We start from the raw sequence: 24,176 nt of genomic DNA, 5'->3' as shown, positions 1-24,176 counted from the left end.
GTTTCTCCGGGGCTTTTGCATCAATTTTAAATCTCTAGTCAACTTTTATGAGTAGCTTAAATTTTATTATTTGTGTTAGAAAATTCTAAACGCTAAATGAACCCCAGAATTCCAACTGGCCAATTTCGAGTTTTTTGCATTACACAGTGTTTTTTTTTTCGGAAAATGCGCACTATTGCTAACTCTGTCTAAATTATTTAACAAAATAAAAATCATTTAAGAATTTAAGATCCATTCCTTTCTATACCCACAATTATATTGACATTTTTTATTTTTCAAATTACGAGTCCTGTGTTTCACCGATTAAGTTGCCAGTTTGGAATGACCTCTGTAAATAAATTCAATATATATTTTGTTACAGGAGGAAGAGTTAAACCCCGAAGCACACGGCATGGACTGCTCAGACGAAAAGATCCAAGATGCTGGACCATCATCAACGCCTGCAGAAAATTCTGCGAACAATTCAGCTTGTCCACATGATTATGTAATACGATCTCTACAAGAATCCATAAAAGATGAGGCGGAAGAAGTACGCAAATACATAAATAAATTGGAAAAAGCATTGCTTGCTTACCGAGATGACCCAGACCGTAAGAAAAATGATTTTTTTTAACAACAGCGAGTTGATATGATGCAACAAAAACTTTAATTAGTAACGACGGATGATGAGAATGAAATATTCAAGGACATTGAGAAATGCGCTCGTGAAAAAGAAGAGAAAATTCTGGAAATTAGAAAGAAGAAGCAAGACTTGCTTCAAACAGTGGATGGAAAACACGGAGAATTGAAACAAGAATTAGAAAACGTCATCAATAAGAGGAAATCCAACTAGCAATGAACCAACGTTAAAAGGATCGACAATTAGTTAAAATTAGAGACAGGCATGTTGTAAAACTTGCAGCTTAAATGTCAATCACCAACAAAATAAATGAGAATGCAAGAACTATATTACTTTACTTTTAATTAAATTAAATACCCAGCAAATATACATAAATTCATCTCAAATCAAACGGCAAACATAAGCCTTAATTCTTAAGATGCCTCAACGGATTCCCAAAATTTTCATCGCCACGAATTCAACGAATTTCATCGTTTGTGGTTTACATTTTCAGGTCCAGCGTGATTCGAATTCCAATTTTATACTGCATTTTCCACTCATCCTCAATTGTATCGGTCTGTGGAATTTTTCATTGTTTAATTATCCATTTCAAAAGTTAATTTTTTTGTGTTATTAAAGTAAAAATACAATTACCAGTAAAAATACTGCGTCACAGAATTAAAATTTATCAGTTTTAGTCATAAATCGAAACATATTCAAGGCGAGTTACAAATCTCGTCTTGAAATTAAAAAAAAAACATTTTTAAATTTTTTTAAATCGAGCGCCAATTGGTTTTTAATTTTTATTAAAATGAAAGACATCTAATATTGGCTGCATGGTTTATTTTCAGGAGTAAAACACCGCGTTTCGGAATTAAATATGTCGATTAAAGGTGTTCATGAAAGGAAAGGACGTTGTAAGGAGTGTGTTTGAGGGATTTTCCCAGACTCAAACCTGTGGTGGTGGTAAATTTAAGGGTATATAGTCGGAGAAATGCATTCATGCTCTTATAAAAGAGAAGCGAACTGCATCGTTTCCCTCACATCACTTTGAAAACCAGCAGTGAACTCTTCAGTGCCAGCCATGGCTAACTCTGATAGCGGAGCAGCCCAGCAGAATAATGTGAGTACCTTTTATGCAGACGTAAAATTCAAAATGTGGGCATGGGAAGAAATCGGTTTTTGCAGCTAGTTTCCCCTGGGCTTTTGAAAGCAAACTTTGCAGCAATTTTAGCGCTGCGTTGCGACTTTTGCATGTAGCCTAAACTTTATTATTTGTGTTAGAAAATACTAAACGCTATATGAACCCCAGAATTTCAGATACAATTTAACATAAGTTTAATCATCCAACTGGCCAATTTCGAGTTTTTTTTTGTAGTTGTTTTTTCCGGAAAGTGCGGGCTATTGCGGACCCTGCCTATATTATAACCAAAAAAATCATTTAAGAAACATTCCTTTTTGTATACCCACAATTATATTGTCATTTTTTTCAAAAAGTGAGGGCCTTGCATATAAATTCAATATATTTTGTTACAGGAGAAAGAGTCAAACCACGAAACACGCGGCTTGGACTGCTCAGACGAAAAGATCCAAGACGCTGGACCATCATCAACGCCTGCAGAAAAATCTGCGAAAAATTCTTCTCTTCGATATGATGACCTACTATCCCTGGCAGACAACGTTCAAGATGAGGCGAAAGAACTACTCAAATGCCAAAATCAAATGGAAAAAATTGTTGATCACCTGGAAGATGCAAACCGTAAGAGAAATGATTTTAATGAACAACAATGAGTTGATATCATGGAATAAAAACTTTATTTAGACGCGATGGAGAAGATATACAATAAGGGACTCGCTAAAGCGTTGCAGGACGTAATGATAACCGTGCGTGAAAAAATCGAGAAAGGGCGAGAAAAGGATAGAAAAAAGCAGAATGACTAAGATGTAAATAATAATCTTGCTTCAAAAGCGGAAAGAAAGAGGTAAAAATCTCAAGAGACGAGCTCCTACAACCAATGTAGGATTGAAAATTAGTTAAAATAAGAGACAGGCATGTTGTATAACTTGTAACTTGAATATCAATCGCCATAATAAAAAATGAGAATGTAAGAACTATTATACTTTTTATTTAATTTAATATTATTCCTAGGAAATGTACATATATTCATTTCAAATTAAATTTTATTCTATGATTTGGATTCCTATTTTGGTGATGTTCCAAATGAAGGATTTTATAGCCAGAATTCTGAGACGAACGGCAAACAAGCCTTAATTCTTAAAATGCCTCAACGGATTCCCAAAATTTTCATCGCCTCGCATTCAACGCAGCCAGCCTAGACAAATTCCATTGATTGTGATACACATTTTCAGATCCAGCGTAATTCGAATTCCAATTTTACACAAATATCATCCATCATTCTGGACATTTCAACATTTCTTCGCGGCAGTGAAAAATTTCCGAAATTTGTAGCTTCGCTTTATTTGTGACTAACTGCTAAATTTTTATTCTTTCGCGCATTGCACGCGTATATATTTACGCAAAGTTCACCAATTTTTTTATTAACTTTATAATGCTAATTTCATTACGTTGTTTTCCACCCATCTCTAACGGTATCGGTCTGAAAAATTTCAAGGTTAAATCAACCTGTATATCAAGGTGTAACTTTTTTTAAATTTTGAAAAATCGATTAAGAAATAATACACAAATAATGGAGTGAAATTTCCAAGTTAAAAAAAACACAAGATTTCACAAACAACTGCCTTAGCTGTTTAATAAAAATTGGGCATTTTTTCCCCTGATTTAACTATCTGGATAGATATCATATTCAATTCACCTGTTGCTTAAACCCTAAGTGTTCGAAGCCGCCAACAGATGGCGCCACCGTAGACTTTCGATTTTAAGGCATTTCCGCTGCGATTTCAGACTCAATCTAGCTTCTGTGCATTCTACAATTAATTTGCTATTTTTTGACGTGCTGAAAACCAAAATCGGTTCAGCCAATCGCCGTAAAATCGTGAAAAACTATTTTTTGAAATAAAAAATCTTTTCCAGCGTTTCTACGGCGAATGGCTGAACCGATTTTGGTTTTCAGGACGTCAAAAATTAGCAAATTAATTAAAAAAAAGCAAAATAGCTAAATTGAGTCAGAAATCGAAGCGGAAATTACTTAAAACCGCTTAAAAATTTTTTAAGAAAGTCTTTGGTTGCGCCATCTGTTGGCAGCTTTAATAACTAAGGGTTTATGCAACTGGTCAATTTCTCATTTTATTATATAAACAGAACAATTTGCGACTTGACTAAAAAACAGAACACCGTATTCGAATTTTCCTCTAATTAATTAATTAAGTTTCCTCCCTAATAAAATTACCAAAAAAATGAGTGCAAAAATAACGTCTCTTATATAAGAGTCCAAAATTTACAACAATGAATAACCAAAAAGCATATTCTTTTAGCTCTGGTCACTTTAAAACAGAGATGGAAATTCGAATACCAATTTTTCATAATTAAAAAAATTAACAATATCACTTTTGATCTAGGTTAAATTAAACAATGAAAAAATTTTCAAACCGATTAAAGATCAGTGGAAAAGAGTAATTAAATGAGCAATAAAAAGTCTACAATTCATCCAAAAGGGTTAAAATGTGAGTATAATGCGGGTGCAATGCGGTAAAGAATGAAAATTTAGGAGTTGTCGTAAAATATTCAAGGCAAAGTTACAAATTTCGGACATTTTTTTACTGCCGAAAAAATGTTGAAATGTCCAGAATAGTTGTGTAAAATTGGAATTCGAATAACGCTGGACCTGAAAATCTAAACCACAATCGATGGAATTCGTGAAAGCTGGCTGCATTGAATGCGTGGCGATGAAAATTTTAGGAATCCGTGGAGGCATCTTAAGAGTTAAAAGCTTGTTTGACGTTTGCCTCAAAATTGTGGCTATAAAACCTTCATTTTTGGAACATCAGGTCAAATCGGGCGGTCACCAAAAGAGGAACCCAAATCGTAGAATAAAATTAATTTTGAGATGGAATAATTTATATATAACCGGATATAATGTCAATCCGTAGGATATCGTCTTGTTCATGTCTTCTAATTCTTGTTTCAACTCTTCATTTTTTTTTCATCCTCTTCTAGTTTGTCTTTAAACTTTTAAGCAAGGCAATCTAATCTCCCCCATTTTTCATTGATGTGAGAAGTTATTAAATTTTCCTCAAACTGCTCGTTCTCTGAGATCTTCATTTCGCTGATACCGAGCATGTTGACCAGTTGTTGCAATATGGCATTTTGCTCTTGTTCAACATTTATACGGTTTGCTCAAACTCTGCATTCGCGTATATCTCTAATAAATTAAAAATTGAAATAAATTTGGAGCTCCGATTTAGAAAAATTAAGAACAGAAATATTCTTTTTTCATTTGTATTACCTACTATTTTAAAATAATAAGTCGAATACAATTACCAGAAAAAAATGTTACGTCTTTAAATTAGTATTGCATAGGAAAAAAATTAATTTCTGATATTAATTTTATAAAATAGGGTGCCAATTTTTTTAAATTTCATTAAAATCTAATATTGCCTGCATGGTTTTATTTGCTAGAATAAAATACCGCGTTTCAGAATTAAATAAGTTGATTAAAAGGTTTTGAAGGGTGTTCCTGAAAGGAATGAACGTCGTGGGGAGTATGTTTGAGGGTTTTTCCCAGACTCAAGCCTTGTGGTGGTGGTAAATTTAAGGGAAGTTGGAGAAATACACTCATTCTCCTATATAAGAGAAGCGTACGTGCATCGTTTCCCTCACATCACTTTTAAAACCAGCAGTGAACTCTTCGGTGCCAGCCATGGATCTCTCTAAAAGCGGAGCAGCCCAGCAGAATAATGTGAGTACCTTTTATGCACACGTACAATAATTAATGTGTTTAGGGTCTGCGCATGGGAAGAAATCGGTTTTTGCGGCTAGTTTCTCCCGGGCTTTTGCATCAATTTTAAATCTCTAGTCAACTTTTATGAGTAGCATACATTTTATTGTTTGTGTTAGAAAATACTAAACGCTAAATGAACCCCACAATTCCAACTGGCCAATTTCGAGTTTTTTGCATTACACAGTGTTTTTTTTTTCGGAAAATGCGCATTATTGCTATCTCTGTCTAAATTATTTAACAAAATAAAAATCATTTAAGAATTTAAGATCCATTCCTTTCTATACCCACAATTATATTGACATTTTTTATTTTTCAAATTACGAGTCCTGTGTTTCACCGATTAAGTTGCCAGTGCAATGACCCCTGTAAATTTTCGTTTACAGGAGGAAGAGTTAAACCCCGAAGCACACGGCATGGACTGCTCAGACGAAAAGATCCAAGATGCTGGACCATCATCAACGCCTGCAGAAAAATGTGCGAACAATTCAGCTTGTCCATGTGATTATGTAATACGATCTCTACAAGAATCCATAAACGATGAGGCGGAAGAAGTACGCAAATACATAAATAAATTGGAACAAGCATTGCTTGCTTACCGATTTGACCCAGACCGTAAGAAAAATGATTTTTTTTAACAACAGCGAGTTGATATGATGCAACAAAAACTTTAATTAGTAACGACGGATGATGAGAATGAAATATTCAAGGACATTGAGAAATGCGAGCGAGAAAAAGAAGAGAAAATTCTGGAAATTAGAAAGAAGCAGCAAGACTTGCTTCAAACAGTGGATGGAAAACACGGAGAATTGAAACAAGAATGAGAAAACGTCATCAATAAGAGGAAATCCAACTAGCAATGAACCAACGTAAATAGGATCGACAATTAGTTAAAATTAGAGACAGGCATGTTGTAAAACTTGCAGCTTAAATGTCAATCACCAACAAAATAAATGAGAATGCAACAACTATATTACTTTACATTTAATTAAATTAAATACCCAGCAAATATACATAAATTCATCTCAGCAAACATAAGCCTTAATTCTTAAGATGCCTCAACGGATTCCCAAAATTTTCATCGCCACGAATTCAACGAATTCCATCGATTGTGATATACATTTTCAAGTCCAGCGTGATTCGAATTCCAATTTTATACAAATATTCAGAACATTTTATCATTTCTTCGGCATTGAAAAAATTACCGAGATTTGTAACTCGATTTGAACATATGTTTTATTTGGACAGAGACGGCTAAATTTTCATTCTTCTTGCATATAAATTCAATATATTTTGTTACAGGAGAAAGAGTCAAACCACGAAACACGCGGCTTGGACTGCTCAGACGAAAAGATCCAAGACGCTGGACCATCATCAACGCCTGCAGAAAAATCTGCGAAAAATTCTTCTCTTCGATATGATGACCTACTATCCCTGGCAGACAACGTTCAAGATGAGGCGAAAGAACTACTCAAATGCCAAAATCAAATGGAAAAAATTGTTGATCACCTGGAAGATGCAAACCGTAAGAGAAATGATTTTAATGAACAACAATGAGTTGATATCATGGAATAAAAACTTTATTTAGACGCGATGGAGAAGATATACAATAAGGGACTCGCTAAAGCGTTGCAGGACGTAATGATAACCGTGCGTGAAAAAATCGAGAAAGGGCGAGGAAAGGATAGAAAAAAGCAGAATGACTAAGATGTAAATAATAATCTTGCTTCAAAAGTGGAAAGAAAGAGGTAAAAATCTCAAGAGACGAGCTCCTACAACCAATGTAGAATTGATAATTAGTTAAAATAAGATATAGGCATGTGTTGTATAACTTGTAACTTGAATATCAATCGCGATAATAAAAAATGAGAATGCAAAAACTATTACTTTTTATTTAATTTAATATTATTCCTAGGAAATGTACATATATTCATTTCAAATCAAATTTTATTCTACGATTTGGATTCCTATTTTGAAGACCTGATGTTCCAAATGAAGGATTTTAAAGCCAGAATTTTGAGACGAACGGCCAACAAGCCTTAATTTTTAAGATGCCTGGATTCCCAAAATTTTCATCGCCACGAATTCAAAGCAGACATGCCTCGATGAATTCCATTGATTGTGATATATATTTTGAGTTCCAGCGTGATTCGAATTCCAATTTTACACAAATATTCTGTACATCATTCTGGACATTTCAACATTTCTTCGTGGCATTGGAATATTTCCGAAATTTGTAACTTCGCTTTATTTGTGACTAACTGCTAAATTTTTAATCTTTCGCGCATTGCACGCGTATATATTTACGCAAAGTTCACCAATTTTTTTATTAAGTTTATAATATTAATTTCATTACTTTGTTTTCCACCCATCTTTAACGGTATCGGTCTGAAAAATTTCAAGGTTAAATTAACCTATAGATCATGGTATATTTTTTTAAAAAAAAATTGAAAAATGGTTTAAGAAATAATACACAAATAATGGAGTGAAATTTCCAAGTTAATAAAAACACAAGATTTCACAAACAACTTCCTTAGCTGTTTAATAAAAATTGGGCATTTTTCCCCTGGTTTAACTATCTGGACAGATATCATATTCAATTCCTCATTTTATTATATAAACGGAACAATTTGCGACTTGAACTAAAAAACAGAACACCGAATTCGAATTTTCCTCTAATTAATTAATTAATTTTCCTCCGTAATATAAATAATTACCAAAAAAATGAGTGCAAAAATATTACGTCTCTTATAGAGAGTCCAAAATTTACAACAATGAATAACCAAAAAGCATATTCTTTTAGCTCTGGTCACTTTAAAACAGGGATGGAAATTCGAATACCAATTTTTCATAATTACAAAAATTAACAATATCACTTTTGATCTAGGTTAAATTAAACAATGAAAAAATTTTCAAACCGATTAAAGATCAGTGGAAAAGAGTAATTAAATGAGCAATAAAAAGTCCAAACTTAATCCAAAAGGGTTAAAATGTGAGTAAATATGCGGGTGCAATGCGGTAAAGAATGTAAATTTAGGAGTTTGTCGTAAATAAAACATATTCAAGGCAAAGTTACAAATTTCGGACATTTTTTTACTGCCGAAAAAATGTTGAAATGTCCAGAATAGTTGTGTAAAATTGGAATTCGAATAACGCTGGACCTGAAAATCTAAACCACAATCGATGGAATTCGTTAAAGCTGGCTGCATTGAATGCGTGGCGATGAAAATTTTAGGAATCCGTTGAGGCATCTTAAGAGTTAAAGGCTTGTTTGACGTTTGCCTCAAAATTCTTGCTATAAAACCTTCATTTTTCGAACATCAGGTCAAATCGGGCGGTCACCAAAATAGGAACCCAAATCGTAGAATAAAATTGATTTTGAGATGGAATAATTTATATTACCAAGGTATTTTATCAAATTTAATGATAATAAGAAATTGTTCTTGCATTTTCATTAACTATGGCGATTGACATTTAAGTTGAAGTAGTGAAAAGGGGTCAAAACTTGCCTGCTTCTTATTTCATTAACCGGATATAATGTCAATCCGTAGGATATCGTCTTGTTCATGTCTTCTAATTCTTTTTTCAACTCTTCATGGTCTTGCATCCTCTTCTAGTTTTTCTTTAAACTTTTAAGCAAGGCAATCTAATCTCCCCCATTTTTCATTGATGAAAGAAATTATTAAATTTTCCTCAAACTGCTCGTTCTCTGAGATCTTCATTTCGCTGATATCGAGCATGTTGACCAGTTGTTGCAATATGTTATTTTGCTCTTGTTCAACATTTATACGGTTTGCTGAAACTCTGCATTCGCATAATTCTCTAATAAATTAAAAATTGAAATAAATTTGGAGCTCCGATTTAGAAAAATTAAGAACAGAAATATTCTTTTTTCATTTGCATTACCTACTGTTTTAAAATAATAAGTCGAATACAATTACCAGAAAAATCTTACGTCTTTAAATTAGTATTGCATAGGAAAAAAATTAATTTCTGATATTAATTTTATAAAATGGGGTGCCAATTTTTTTAAATTTCATTAAAATCTAATATTGCCTGCATGGTTTTATTTGCTAGAATAAAATACCGCGTTTCAGAATTAAATAAGTTGATTCAAAGGTTTTGAAGGGTATACCTGAAAGGAAAGGACGAGGTAGGGAGTTTGTTTGAGGGTTTTTCCCAGACTCAAGTCTGTGGTGGTGGTAAATTTAAGGGAAGTTGGAGAAATACACTCATTCTCCTATATAAGAGAAGCGGCCTGCCTCGTTTCCCTCATATCACTTTTAAAACAAGCAGCAGTGAACCGTACGATTGCCAGCCATGGACATCTCTGATAGCGGAGCAGCTCAACAGAATAATGTGAGTACCTTTTAATTCACACGTAAAATTCAAAATGTGTTCAGAGCTGGGCATGGGAAGAAATCGGTTTTTGCAGCAAGTTTCTCCCGGGCTTTTGCAACAGATTTTGCAGCAATTTTAAAATCTCTAGTTAACTTTTATAAGTAGCATAAATTTTATTATTTGTGTTAGAAAATACTAAACGCTAAATGAACCCCAGAATTCCAACTGGCAAATTTCGAGTTTTTTGCATTGCAGTGTTTTTTTTTCGGAAAATGCGCATTATTGCTAACCCTGCCTATTATAACAAAAAATCATTTAAGAATTTAAGATCCATTCCTTTCTATACCCACAATTATATTGACATTTTTATTTTTCAAATTATGAGTCCTGTGTTTCACCGATTAAGTTGCCAGTGCAATGACCCCTGTAAATTTTCGTTTACAGGAGGAAGAGTTAAACCCCGAAGCACACGGCATGGACTGCTCAGACGAAAAGATCCAAGATGCTGGACCATCATCAACGCCTGCAGAAAAATGTGCGAACAATTCAGCTTGTCCATGTGATTATGTAATACGATCTCTACAAGAATCCATAGACGATGAGGCGGACGAAGAACTCAAATACATAAATAAATTAAGAAAAGTGCTTGCTTACCAAGATGACTCAAGCCGTAAGAAAAATGATTTTTTTTTTAACATCAGCGAGTTGATATGATTTAACAAATACTTTAATTAGTATCGTCGGATGAGGAGGATGAAATGTTCAAGGACGTTGAGAAATGCGAGCGAGAAAAAGAAGAGAAAATTCTGGAAATTAGAAAGAAGCAGCAAGACTTGTTTCAAAGAGTGGATGGAAAACACGGAAAATTGAAACAAGAATTAGAAGACTTTATCAAGAGGGTATCCAAGTTCAAATGAACCAACGTAGGTTGGATCGACAATTAGTTAAAATTAGAGTCAGGCATGTTGTAAAACTTGCAGCTTGAATGTCAATCACCAACAAAATAAATGAGAATGCAAGAACTATATTACTTTACATTTAATTTAATTAAATACCCAGGAAATATACATAAATTCATCTCAGCAAACATAAGCCTTAATTCTTAAGATGCCTCAACGGATTCCCAAAATTTTCATCGCCACGAATTCAACGAATTCCATCGATTGTGGTTTACATTTTCAGGTCCAGCGTGATTCGAATTCCAATTTTATACACATATTCCGAACATTTCAACATTTTTTCGGCATTGAAAAAAATTACCAAGATTTGTAACTCGCTTTGAACATATGTTTTATTTGGACAGAGACGGCTAAATATTTTCATTCTTCCTTTATGCACATTTTAACCCTTTTGTATTAATTATTAATTTAATTCCGCATTTCTCACTCATCCTCAATTGCATCGGTCTGTGGAATTTTTCATTGTTTAATTATCCAGTTCAAAAGTTAATTTTTTTGTGTTATTAAAGTAAAAATACAATTACCAGTAAAAATACTGCGTCACAGAATTAAAATTTATCAGTTTTAGTCATAAATCGAAACATATTCAAGGCGAGTTACAAATCTCGTCTTGAAATTAAAAAAAAAAATCATTTTTAATTTTTTTAAATCGAGCGCCAATTTGGTTTTTAATTTTTATTAAAATGAAAGACATCTCATATTGTCTGCATGGTTTATTTTCAGAAGTAAAACACCTCGTTTCAGAATTAAATATGTTGATTAAAAGGTTTAGAAAGGTGTTCCTGAAATGAAAGGCCGTGGTGGGGGGAGGGATTTGAGGGATTTTCCCGCACTCAAACCTGTGGTGGTGGTAAATTTAAGGGTATATAGTCGGAGAAATGAATTCATGCTCCTTTAAAAGAAAAGCGGCCTGCATCGTTTCCCTCACATCACTTTTAAAACCAGCAGTGAACTCTTCAGTGCCAGCCATGGATAACTCTGATAGCGGAGCAGCCCAGCAGAATAATGTGAGTACCTTTTAATTCACACGTAAAATTCAAAACGTGTTTAGGGCTGGGAATAAATCGGTTTTTGCGGCTAGTTTCTCTCGGGCCTTTGAAAACAAATTTTAAAGCAATTGTAGCTCTCTTGCCAACTTTTATAAGCAGCTTAAAAATTATAATTTGTGTTAAAAAATACTTTTACGAAAAAAATTAATGAAAAACATTAAACGCCGTGAACCCCATAATTTCAGGAGGAAAATCCAAACCTCGAAACACGCGGCGTGGACTGCTCAAACGAAATAATGCAAGAAGCTGGACCATCATCAACGCCAGTAGAAAATTCCGCGGACGATTTAGCTCTTAAAGATGAAGCCCTACTATCCGTGCTGGCAGACGAAGCAAATGCTGTGGTTGCAGAACGACTCGCATGCAAAGCACAAATTATGCAAATTATTGCTGACCTTGAAAAAGCAAACAGTAAGTGAAATGATTTTCTTGAACAAGAGCGATTTGACATGATGTAACAAAAACTTAAATTAGAGAGGAAGGACAAGAAGAAGATCAAGGAAAAGTTGGAAGACGCTAAGAAATCCGTGTGTGAATTACTCGATAAAATGACGCTACTTAAAAAACAGTATGAAGAAGAAGACTAGCTGCAAAAGTGGAAAGGAAATAAAAAGAGTTGAAACAGGAATTAGCAGACATCAACAATAAGACGATATCCTACAACCAACGTAGGATTGACAATTAGTTCAATTAAGAGACAGGCATGTTGAAAAACTTGGAATTTGAATATCAATCGCCACAATAAAAATGAGAACGCAAGAACTATTACTTTTTATTTAATTTAATAAAATACCTAGAAATTATACATAAATCTATCTCAAATTAAATTTTGGGTTCCTATTTTGGTGACCGCCCGATTTGATCAGAAGTTCGAAAGGTCAATTTGATAATGATGCAGGATTTAACATCCAGAATTTTGAGACGAACTGCAAACAAGATGCCTCAACGGATTCCCAAAATTTTCATCGCCACGAATTCATCGCTGCCATAGCCTCGACGAATTCCATCGATTGTGATATACATTTTAAGGTCCAGCGTGATTCGAATTCCAATTTTACACAAATATCATAAATCATTCTGGACATTTCAACATTTCTTCGCGGCGGTGATAAATTTCTAAAATTTCTAACTTCGCCTTGAACCTTGAATACATTATTTTGTGACAAACTGATCAATTTATGTATTCTTTCTCGCATATTTACGCACGTTTTAACCCATTTCTATTAAATTTTGACTTAGTGCTCATTTAATTTCGCCTTTCTACTCATCTTATATAGGTCTAAAGAATAGTTTGCATTGTTTTATTAACGTAGATCAAAAGAGACACATTATTTAATTAAAACGATGAAAAATGGTAGAAAAATTAACAGAGAGAACAATTTTCCATTTTAATAACAACGAAACCAAAGATATCACAAGTAAATTTGCTGATTAATAAATATTTGGGATAATTTAATTTAAAAATGAAAATTGTGCATTTTATTTTCCAGTTTTTACCGTGATTAAAAATCATGTTCAATCAATTTATGATAAACGGAACAGTTTTTTTGTCACTCGAACTCAATAGAAAATAATTTTTGTGTTATAAATTTCCTAAAAGGTATTGCCAATTGACCAGTTGCATAAACCCTTAGTTATCAAAGCCGCCAACAAATGGCGCAACAACAGACTTTCTTAAAAATTTTGTTTTAAGCGGTTTTAAGGCATTTCCGCTGCGATTTCAGACTCAATCTAGCTATTTTGCTGTTTTTTAATTAATTTGCTTTTTTTATCGTGCTGAAAACCAAAATCGGTTCAGCCATTCGCCGTAGAAACGTTGGAAAATATTTTTTTTATTTCAAAAAATAGTTTTTCACGATTCTACGGCGAATGGGTGAACCGATTTTGGTTTTCAGCACGTCAAAAAAAGCAAATTAATTGAAGAATGCACAGTAGCTAGATTGAGTCTGAAATCGCAGCGCAAGTGCCTTAAAAGCGAAAGTCTACGGTAGCGCCATCTGTTGGCGGCTTTAAACACTTAGGGTTTATGCAACTGGTGAATTTTAAATTTTTATTTAAATAAATTCCTGAAATAAAACTTCGTTTTTTCAGAAGGAAGTTGTGTAGTATTTTTATATTTCTTGTAATAATTATTTAAAATTTCTGACCTGCTTCATCCATTCCTTTTCGCTGCGTTCAATAACCAGGGCGTAAGTGTTGCCCATCATGGCGATCAACATGTTCAGCAGGAGAATTGGCACCAAGATCATGAATATGATGAAAATCGTCTTTCCCAGGGCTGGATACGTGACGTGAGCAAGATCTGCATACTGAAATTCATTTTGATTTGTATTATTTTTTTTTCAAAGATTCGTGAAGCAATCATATTGATTGACAATCTAACTCTTTTAAAGTGGAATGATACTGGGCAACAATTGAAAATTATTTAAATTGTTGGATGCCGTAAACAATTGACCGATAAACAATTTGTTCAACAATTTGCAATAGTAAAAAAGGATCTTCCCTACACTAAAAATTCAAATTTTGCCAATTTTCTCCAAAATTTAGAGTGCTTGAACATATTTTCTTGGCATATTCCGATTCCTCTCGTCGAGATCTGTCCAACGGTGTATGCCACTCATTGGGGAAACTCTTGCTTTTGAAATTAAATCGGATTTCAAGTAAGGAGACAGCCATTACCATTTGACAAGCACGCTAACTTTCCAGCCAATTTTCTCAAAAAATTAAAGTGTTTCTTAGGTCAACTTAGGCTTTAACTGAATCCTAAGGGATGAGTTTATGCATTGGCAACAACCATTTTCCAGGCTTTTCCAGTATCATTCCTCTTTAAATAGTTTGTCTTACACAAAATTGTTTCGGTAATAAAACTTGATTTATATATTAATAGCATAATTATAATTTATTTTTTTAATAATTTCTATAAATTTAATATTTAACTGTATTATTAATAATTAAATTTAATAATAATACAAACAAAGCTGGCATAAATTATTATAAATTTTTTAGCTGAATAATCGATCATCATTAATCGGTGCCTACTAAGTTCTTTATGTGTGGTGTTCGGAGTTAGTTATATCACAAAACAGTGTAAGAATAATAATTCTAAGTATAATCAAATTTTAATAATAAAAACCTACGGTGTAATCCCCGAGGGTGACCTGGTAGAGCGCCATCCAGGTGGAAGGGTAGGAGGAGTAGAGGGAGGACTGGACGCTCGGGTGTCCCTTGTAGAGGAAGTAGAAGGCCTGCGAGAAGCCGAGCAGCATCACCGTGTAGATGATGCCGAAAGTGAACATGTCGCCGGCGATCATCGAGTAGATCATCGTCACGAACGGACCCGTCAGCTTGATGGCGCCCGCGAAGAACATGAGCAGAAACCACGAGCCGGGCACCGCGAAGATCAGCACAGACTCCTCGCCCGTTTTGTTGCCGAGGAAGCGCAGCGGGATGCACGTCAGCAGCAGCAGATTCGACACCAAAAAGATCAGCTTTGCAGGATCGTGGCTCTGTAATTAAAAATAAAACTTGTGGAAAATGTTAAACGATTTAATTAGTTAAATTCTGCAGAAAAACTGGTAAAAAATACTTTTTACCCTCTAATAAATTAGGAAAAACCTGGTTACCACTGTTTTAATTTAAAAATCTTTTCAAAAGTTTGCACACTAATCAAAGCCACGATTAATTTCACAATTTAGAGAATTTCAGCTCAAAATTCGCACACGAGGAAGGATGGAAATCAAGTAAAAAATCATTTAAGGTACGAGGATTGATATAGGACGACAATAATTGAAAATTATTTGAATTGTACGCAGAAATAAGCAGTTGATCGATAAACAATCTGTTTAACAATTTGCAATAATCAAAAAGGACATTTTGCTACAGAGTAAAAATTAAATAGAAATGCTATGTACAACTTTCAAATAAAAATTGTAAAACTTTATTAGATTTTGAAATTCTTCAGGCAAGAAAAACTGCCAAGACGATAGTAGTCCTTTTTTAATATTTATTTTTGCAGATTTAACCCCTGAAAATCTGGTGTGAATTAATTGAATCAATCATTTACTTACGAGTTGCTTCAAAAACGAGAATAATCCTTGATTTTTGATTTCGTGGCCCTGCTGAAATATGACGTAGCTGAGGCAGTTGAGGATGGAGACGATTTCGAATCCGTATCGAGCGATGTCGGCGGCCTCGGAGCCGCCGAGCAGGGGCGCGTGTCTGTCCGCCGGCCGCAGGTAAATGGCCACGCTCATCGTGAACAGGTGGAAGGCCAAAATCAGGAGGCGCTTCAGAAACTGCCTCTGCGCCAGCAGCAAAATCAGATAAATAAACTCAAACTTCGGCAGTGCGTACTTGGGCAAAAGTTTTCCACTTCTCCTCGAGCAGACGCTGAATTATGCCGCCGTCGAGCATGTCCAAGTGCTCCTCTTTTGTGCCGTTCAGGATGATGAATAACGCAGAATTCCAGTCTGCAGAAGGAATATTAGTTTAATTAATTATTACAAGTCCATTTGTACATCGCTTACAAATATTCGTAAGATTTTTTAAATTAGATAATGAAGACTGAGTAATTTAAAATAGTAAATTAATTAAAAACAATAAGATATTTCCTGTAATTTCATTGTAGATTATGAGTTTTAAAATAACAAAATATGGATTTATAATAAAATTACTTAATTTCAATTAATAATAACAAACAAAATTATTGGAAATTCTTAATTCGCTCGTAATTTTTCAGTTATTTTTTCCATTCCACACAGAAAAGAAAACAATTAAAATATTTTTAATGAAAATTTGATCTACGAACTGGTTTTTCCGCTCGGTAGGAGGGTGTCGAGGGCGTTCAAAGGGTAGGCCGAGCAGGTGATGTTGGAGTAGCGCCAGAACTCGCGGCAGCTGAGCTCCAACATCTCTTTAAAGACCTCTGCCCGGCCCAGCTGACACGCCAGGGTCAGTGGGGTCAGGCCCGAGTTGTTCACCACGCCGTTGCTCGCAGGACGACGCGGGTGTCGCAGGGCGTAGCCGAACATGTCCAACTTGTCACACACCACCTGACATTAATTTTCATCAATTAGGTTTTTTATTTTACTACTGTCTTTAAAGTGGAACATGAAAATTTCACGCTAACCAACCAATTTTTTCACACATTTGACCAAAAGTGGCCAAAATCCAATTTTTCGAATTTTACCGGTTTGAGCAAAGGAAATTAATTGCTTCTGGGGTGAGAAAAATTATGAGAATTTAATAGCGAGAAAATAAAAAATAGTTCTTTTGAGTCTTGAAAGTTTTTTTTATTTTTTCAAAAATTGCAGGTTTTTGAAAGGGGTTTGTGTTTGGTCTGATTAAAATTCGCCAGTTGTTAGTAGCGTCAAAAACTGCCTAAATTCAGAAAGCTGATTAAATTTCCAGTTTTTTCCTACTAAGCAAATTTTTCTCAAATTAACTTTTTTCGCACCAAATTCGTCTGAACATTTCAACTTGCCTTTAGAAAACCTTAAAAAATTATTAGGGAAAATAAAAATACCAAAAATTAAGTTATTTTATTTGAGAATCTTCTCAAATTTTTTTCATTTGAATAATTGCTACGATTTTCAAAGGTAAACTCGGTCATTCGTTTCTCTTTAAAATTAATTGTGAATTTTTTAATTTATAATTAAGGTTTAAAATTTTTATTTTGTTAAAACAGAATTTTTAAGAAAACCCTTCGGAAGAATTCGTATCAAATTTAATTTTTACTAGAAGCGTCCCCATGTGCGAAATATACATAATTAGAAATCTAAAATTGTTTTCTTGGATGGGGTCTACTATTGTTATACAACACAAATTGAAAAAAGAAAACAGAAAAAAATAATTATACTTGCCACCATGTGCAGGATCATGTTGCCGAAGGTATCCTTGTCGTCAGGGTTGGCGTCGCTGTCGAGGAGCAAGTTGTAGGCGCTCTCATTGTTGCAACAGGCGGCCCACGCCAGGGGAAACTCGCCCAGGTACGCGAGCCCCTCGTAGTCCGTGTTCTTGGCCGGCTTGGCCCGCTGCTGGTCCTTCGGAAGGAAGAAACTGCCTGTTAGAGCATTAATAATTAGGTTGGGGTGAAAAAATTTAGAAAAATAGACCAACCGATCGCCCGCTGCGACACATTGGCGCCAGCCTCCACCAGGTCCTGGACCAATTCGCTGTTGTTGTATGCGATTGCCAGGTGCAGAGCACTTGCACCTGAAAGATTATTTTATTTAAATTCTTAAAAAGGTACATAGCAAAGAAATAGTAAAATTAATACTGTCATAATTGGAATTAAAATATTTTTAAATTGTTTTATTTTTCAATAATTTTAAAATTTTGACTTCTTGACAGCAGAGCAGACAAACAATTGGTGTTATATGCTGAAGATTAATTTTCTAACAATTTTTAATACCCCAGTTGGGTAAGTCCTTAGTGTTTGAAGCTGCCAACAGATGGCGCCACCGTATGCTTTGGCAATAAATTTAATTTTAATGCATATCCGCTGAGATTTTAGACTCGATCTTGTCACTGTGCATTCTTCACTTAATTTTCTTTCTTTTGACGTGCAGAAAACCAAAATCAGTCCAACCATTCGCCGTAGAAACGCTGGAAAATAATATTTATTTCAAAACAATAGTTTTTCACGATTCTACTGCCATTGCCTTAACCGATTTTGGTTTTCAGAACGTCAAAAGGACGTCAAGGGAAAACTGCCTTCTGTATTATGGATTCTTTTTTTAACAAAATAAACTATTACTGAATTTAAAATAATTAAAATCTTTCGATATTGTTTTAATTTATTTATTTTGTATCAAATTATTATAAAAAGAAACAAAATTTTGAAGTCGGTACTTCCTGCTCAATTTTACCAATTAAAATCGGAACCAGAAGCAGACTTCAATATCTGGAGAATTTGTTCCACAATAATAAGCTTCGTATCGAACAGCTCGTTGCATTTGGTCGAAAAATATCTTTTACATTTCTTTAATTTTGAGTAGTTCAAAATCAGCGTCTAATGCAGGCCCCGAACAAACAGTAATATTTTCTAAATTTTAAAATCAATTTAACGGAGGTTCAGGAATTTATTTAATTTTTTTACACAATCTAAATACTCAAGAGTCTGAAAATTATAATAATTTTGTAATTGATGCAACATTTGGCGACTGATGAAACGATAATTTAGAAGGGTTTAGTAGCCCTCCAGTTGCTCAAATCGTTTAATTAAATTGTGCATAAATATCGACGGAAGTGCAACAAGAAAATAAATAAATTAGATGCTATTTTGTGAGGGATTCTCCTCTACATATTTGCCAGTGTACAGAGCTGCACGATTATGCACCGACACATTTCAGGCATCCGTGACAATGCTTGTCTAACACCCAACTGGAACAAACAAAACTGGTTCAAATACTAGAAAACCCTGACCCTTCGATTAATCTCCTGCTAATTAAAACAAAAAGAAAGAATTTTTGCAGCCAGATTTCTACCCATTTTCCTCTAATCTAAAAAATCAGAGCAAATTGAGGGATAATCCGCGAAGAAACCGTTTTTGAACTATAAATACGCTCATTTTTCAGCAGGTTGGCAGCTGGAAGTGGTGGCGCGCTTCTGTAATTCCGCTACTGGAAAGCTGGTTGAGAGGAGTTGGCATCGTTGCTTGATGAGCCCGCACATTCACATATGTATATTTGTTGAGACCTCGGAGCAGCAACCAAAAAAATAGACTTAAAAAAATTGATAAAAAACAACGGTGGATGATCAAGTACGGCCGTTGATAAAAAAATTAACGAAAAAAATAGATCAAAAAATGCTGGTGGCAGCCGGGGTCCAACTCATATAAATATTAGAGTGAAACATCTTGAGCTGTGGACGAGGCACCCCCTAATGTGTCCGAAGTTCACCCATGTGGAAACGATAATCAAATCAGACATCTGCTATGGTTTGCGCGTGGAGTCTCTTGCAAAGGTGTCCAAATGGAGATTACCCAGCGACTCTCGGCTTTTTTTTAAATTTATTTGTGGATTAAATCGCTAGTTTTAATAAATAATTAAGAATCGGATTTTTAACAAAATGAATATATATTGTTTTGAAAAACCTGATCATTATTTTTCTTAAAATCTCAGTTTATCCAAGCTTCTAAAAGGATTTGAGCAACTGCGGAGGGCTACTAACCCTTCTAAATTATCGTTTCATCAGTCACCAAAAGGGGCATCATTTACAAAATTATTATTAATGTTCAGACTCTTGATTTATTTATTGTAAATATAAATTAAATAAATTCCTGAACCTCCATTAAATTGATTTTAAAATCTAGAAAATATTCCTGTTTGTTCAGGGCCTGCATTAAACGCTGACTTTAAACTTCTCAAACTTAAATAAATGTAAAATAAAAATTTCGCCCAAATGCAACGAGTTGTTAGATACGAGGCGTATTACTGGGGACCGAATTCTCTACATACTGTAGTCTGGCCTGCTGTTCGATTTTAATTGGTAAAATACTCAGTAGGTATAGCCTACAACAATTTTGTTCCTTTTTATAATACTTAGAAACTAAAAATGATGTTTTGGATATTAATTTATTTATAAAATAAATTAAATATTTAAAAATTCCAAGGAATTAACATTTTCTACTGCGGTAAAGTTAGAATTTTTCAAAAAATTTCTGCGCTTGTAACATGAAAATTACAAATTGAAGTATTGCATATTTTATAGGGTAACTCACATTTTAAAAAATTAATTGATGCTAATCACACACCACTTATTGTTTAAGGAAAAATTTAGGTTCAAGTGTTCTCGCGAAATACTATTATTTGAGTGAATGAGCAAAAGAAAATCTTAAATAAATAAAATGACACTAACCGCCTTAATATAAAAATTGTGTAACTAAAAGGTGCACCAGTTAAAAAATAATTATAAATGTGTATGATAGTCTCCTGAATTTTAGCTTGTAAATATAAATTAAATAAATTCCTGAACCTCTGTTAAATTGATTTTAAAATCAAGAAAAAATTACCGTGTGATCAGGTATTCTATTAAATTAAGATTTTGAGCTTCTCAAAATTTAAATAACATAAAAGAAAATTTTCGCCCAAATGCAACGAGTTGTTCGATACGAGACATATTACTCGGGACCGAATACTCTACATACTGCAGTCTGGCCTGCTGTCTGATTAAAACTTCAAAAATCAGTCTCAGCAGGTAAGGACTGAAAAAATTTTGCAATAAATTGAATATCAACATTTTTGACGGCACACAGCAAGAAAATATTTAATTGTCAGTCTGTTTTTCTGATTTTCCATTTCAACCTTTTTTGCTTTCAATTTAATACACTTTACTGCAGTACATTTCAAAATATGTCAACTTTCTTTGCTTGAAATTTTTGTTGAAATCATGTAAAATGCGAAGATTTAGACAACTTTTTTTACAAAACACGCGCTGCATGAAATTTCTTCACAGATATTTTATTTCCTATTTAATTGCTACATGGTCCAAATTTATGTAATATCCCAAACTGTAATAACTATCTATTTTCCTGATAAATTCGAGCAAAAGGCTGGAATAGAAAACAATGTAAAGCCTTCTTGAAGATCCTTGATGAAATTGAATGTAAAAAGCATAAGTGACTGCTGCGTTCGGCGTTTAGTGTGATGAGCGAGTGACACAGAACACACAACGCCTATGCACAGAGCTGCACGATTTTGCATCGTTCACTTTGAGACATGCGTAGAAATGTCACGCAATAAAGCTACGCACTGGAGGAAAAGAAAAGCGATGGATCAAATCCATCACAAAACTCCTTCAAATTTTCGCTTTTCTTTCTGCTCTGGAGCACCAGGTGAGCTTTTTATTAGCAAATTCTTTCTCCAATCTTTACTAATTCCAGCCTCGGAATGAATTAGAGAAAATCCCGGTTAAAGAAAACTTTTGAACTATAAATACTTGGTATTTTCATTTACATTCTAGCCGGAAGCGGTGGCTTGCTTCTGTACTTCTGCTACTGGAAGGCTGGTTAAGAGGAGCTGGCATCGTTGCACGATGCGCTTTGCACAGTCAAGGCTGGGTCTTCAGTGGCTCTTTGGATGAGCTTAAAACCACACAACAATCCAAAAAACCAGTGAATCTAAAGACCCTGAGACCTAGCCTCGACTTGTGCAGCACGCATGATGTCGGGAGCCCTCCGGGCTGTGGACGTGCCCTTGCGGGTGACCTGCATGGTGACAGGGCATCCGTCGGCATGTCCCGATCGCTCGGAGAGGACCATTCAAACAGTTCTCGATTGTGTTTGGTGTGTCGTGTTAAGCCAGTGCACTCTTGACTTTTGTCTTTTTTTTATTAATTGGTGAAATTATGGTTAGTGGCTGGATGGACCAGCTCTGTTAAAATTGGGTGTTTAAAACGATAAATCATGTTCAAAAATGCGTGTAGGTTGCAAATGGTATTTATTTTAATTTAAAATCATCCCAAATTTTGAGAGAAATCATGATGAACAAATTTTCGTTTTGCAAACACACTTTTGGACTGGAAAACAGGTCAGAAATACTTTTGGGCTTAATATTCTGTCTAGTATGGGTTTTTATTGATTTAAATTTCTCGCTCAAGCCAAAAATGATATAAATTCCGGTTTTAAACTATTATTAGAAATTATCAAGTGGCTTTTGCGCCCCTTGGGACTGTCCGTCGAGACGGCAAAATTAACCAACGCAGACCGGAAAAAATACAGTCCTCAGATCGCACGACCTGAGGAAGGTCGCTAACATGCAAGGGTGTAAAACCATCGCCAATTATTGACAAATGTGCTTGAAATACTTAAAAAGCATGAACAACCTGCCTGGGAGCGGATCTCAGGTTGCGGGGTACCCTGAAAAAGGTCTTTTGGGTACCGTAGGTCAAAGCCCCTTCCAAGACCTGTCCGATGAGGGGGCGTGGACGATGATCGGACAAACGTTCGAATTTTAACAAAAATAAAACCATTTTCGCACGAGAATATTGACGAAGTGGAAAAACGGAAAATAATAATTTTTAATTTTTCTATGTGCGCGAAATATCTGAAAATTGGTTTCCAGACAGGCAGCAAACCTTAGAACCATTGGAAACCCATTTTGGACTCCCATTTGAATAAAATGGGTATTTTTTTAATATCCATTCTTTATGCGTAACAAATGGTATAATTAATTACTGTCATAATTAGAATTTTTAAATCTATTTTAGCATCTAATCGAAATAAATAAATAAATAATAAAAATAGATGCTATTTGGTGAGGGATTCTGCCCTTTGTGTTCGAACAGAGCGCCGGAGTACAGAGCTGCACGATTATGCACCGACACATTTCAGGCATTAAGGAGAATGCCTGTCTAACCCCCAACTGGAACAAACTAAACTAGTTCAAATACTAGAAAACCCTGACCTTTCGATAAATCTCCTACTAATTAAACCCAAAAGTAATGATTTTTCCAGCAATATTTCTGCCTCTTTTTTCTTATCTTAATTTTCGGAGAAAATTGAGGGATAATCCGAGAAGAAACCGTTTTTGAACTATAAATAAGCTCACTTTTCACCAGGTTGGCCGCTGGAAGTGGTGGCGCGCTTCTGTAATTCCGCTACTGGAAGGCTTAGTTGAGAGGAGTTGGCACCGTTGCTTGGTACGCCTCGCACATTCATATATTTATCTTTGGAGCCCTCGGCGCAGCAACCAAAAAAATTATAAAAGCGTAAAATTCTAAAAAAAAATATGGTCAATAAATTACGGCTGTTAGTAAATGGAAAAAATGCTGGTTAGAGCCGAGGTATAGAGTTCAAATATTGGAGTGAACCATCTTGGGCTGTGGACAAGGCAACGACGCATCTGTCCTAATTTCACCTATGTGGAAACGATAATCAATTCAGACATCTGCTATGGTTTGCGTGTTGCGTCTCTCGCAATTAAAAGTGCCAGCAACTCTCATCTTTTGCTTCATTTTTTAAATAATTTACTTGTGGATTAAATCGCTAGTTTTAATAAATAATTAAGAATCGGAATTTTTATAATTGTATATTGCTTCGAAAAACCTGATAATTATTAAAATCTCAGTTTATCCAGCGGACGCCAGATGTGCGATAAAATTGGTTTGCACTGCGCAGATGCAAGATGGCGTGTGAACGTGGGAAACAAAAAGCTCTCGTTTGGATTGCCGTGCGAGTGACAAGAGTTTGTTTTCACGATCCAAAAGACACAATTAGTTAAGAGTAATTCAAATTATTTGTCACAATATTGACCAAAACTTGCTTCTTTTTGCGCATTTTCACGTGACCGTACTCCACAGGACGCCATATCTG

The 24,176-nt window shown here is 34.7% G+C and overlaps 1 protein-coding gene across 1 annotated transcript in view; it reads right to left on the bottom strand.

Moving 5' to 3' along the window:
* iav (transient receptor potential cation channel subfamily V iav) overlaps window positions 1-24,176 on the bottom strand; it is a 71,253-nt gene that overhangs the window by 43,541 nt on the left and 3,536 nt on the right. The window contains exons 4-10 of the mRNA XM_065495365.1: window positions 17,981-18,076; window positions 17,725-17,924; window positions 16,671-16,914; window positions 16,217-16,332; window positions 15,931-16,164; window positions 15,001-15,369; window positions 14,011-14,172 (exon numbers count right to left, since the gene is read on the bottom strand). Of these exons, the coding sequence (XP_065351437.1) occupies window positions 14,011-14,172; window positions 15,001-15,369; window positions 15,931-16,164; window positions 16,217-16,332; window positions 16,671-16,914; window positions 17,725-17,924; window positions 17,981-18,076 (1,421 nt within the window). The remainder of the gene's footprint in view (window positions 1-14,010; window positions 14,173-15,000; window positions 15,370-15,930; window positions 16,165-16,216; window positions 16,333-16,670; window positions 16,915-17,724; window positions 17,925-17,980; window positions 18,077-24,176) is intronic.

This window comes from Cloeon dipterum, chromosome X, assembly GCF_949628265.1.
Source record: "Cloeon dipterum chromosome X, ieCloDipt1.1, whole genome shotgun sequence".
Lineage (NCBI taxonomy): Eukaryota > Metazoa > Arthropoda > Insecta > Ephemeroptera > Baetidae > Cloeon > Cloeon dipterum.
The sequence above is the reverse complement of the archived record's forward strand: the minus strand, read 5'-3'. Positions and strand labels throughout refer to the sequence as shown.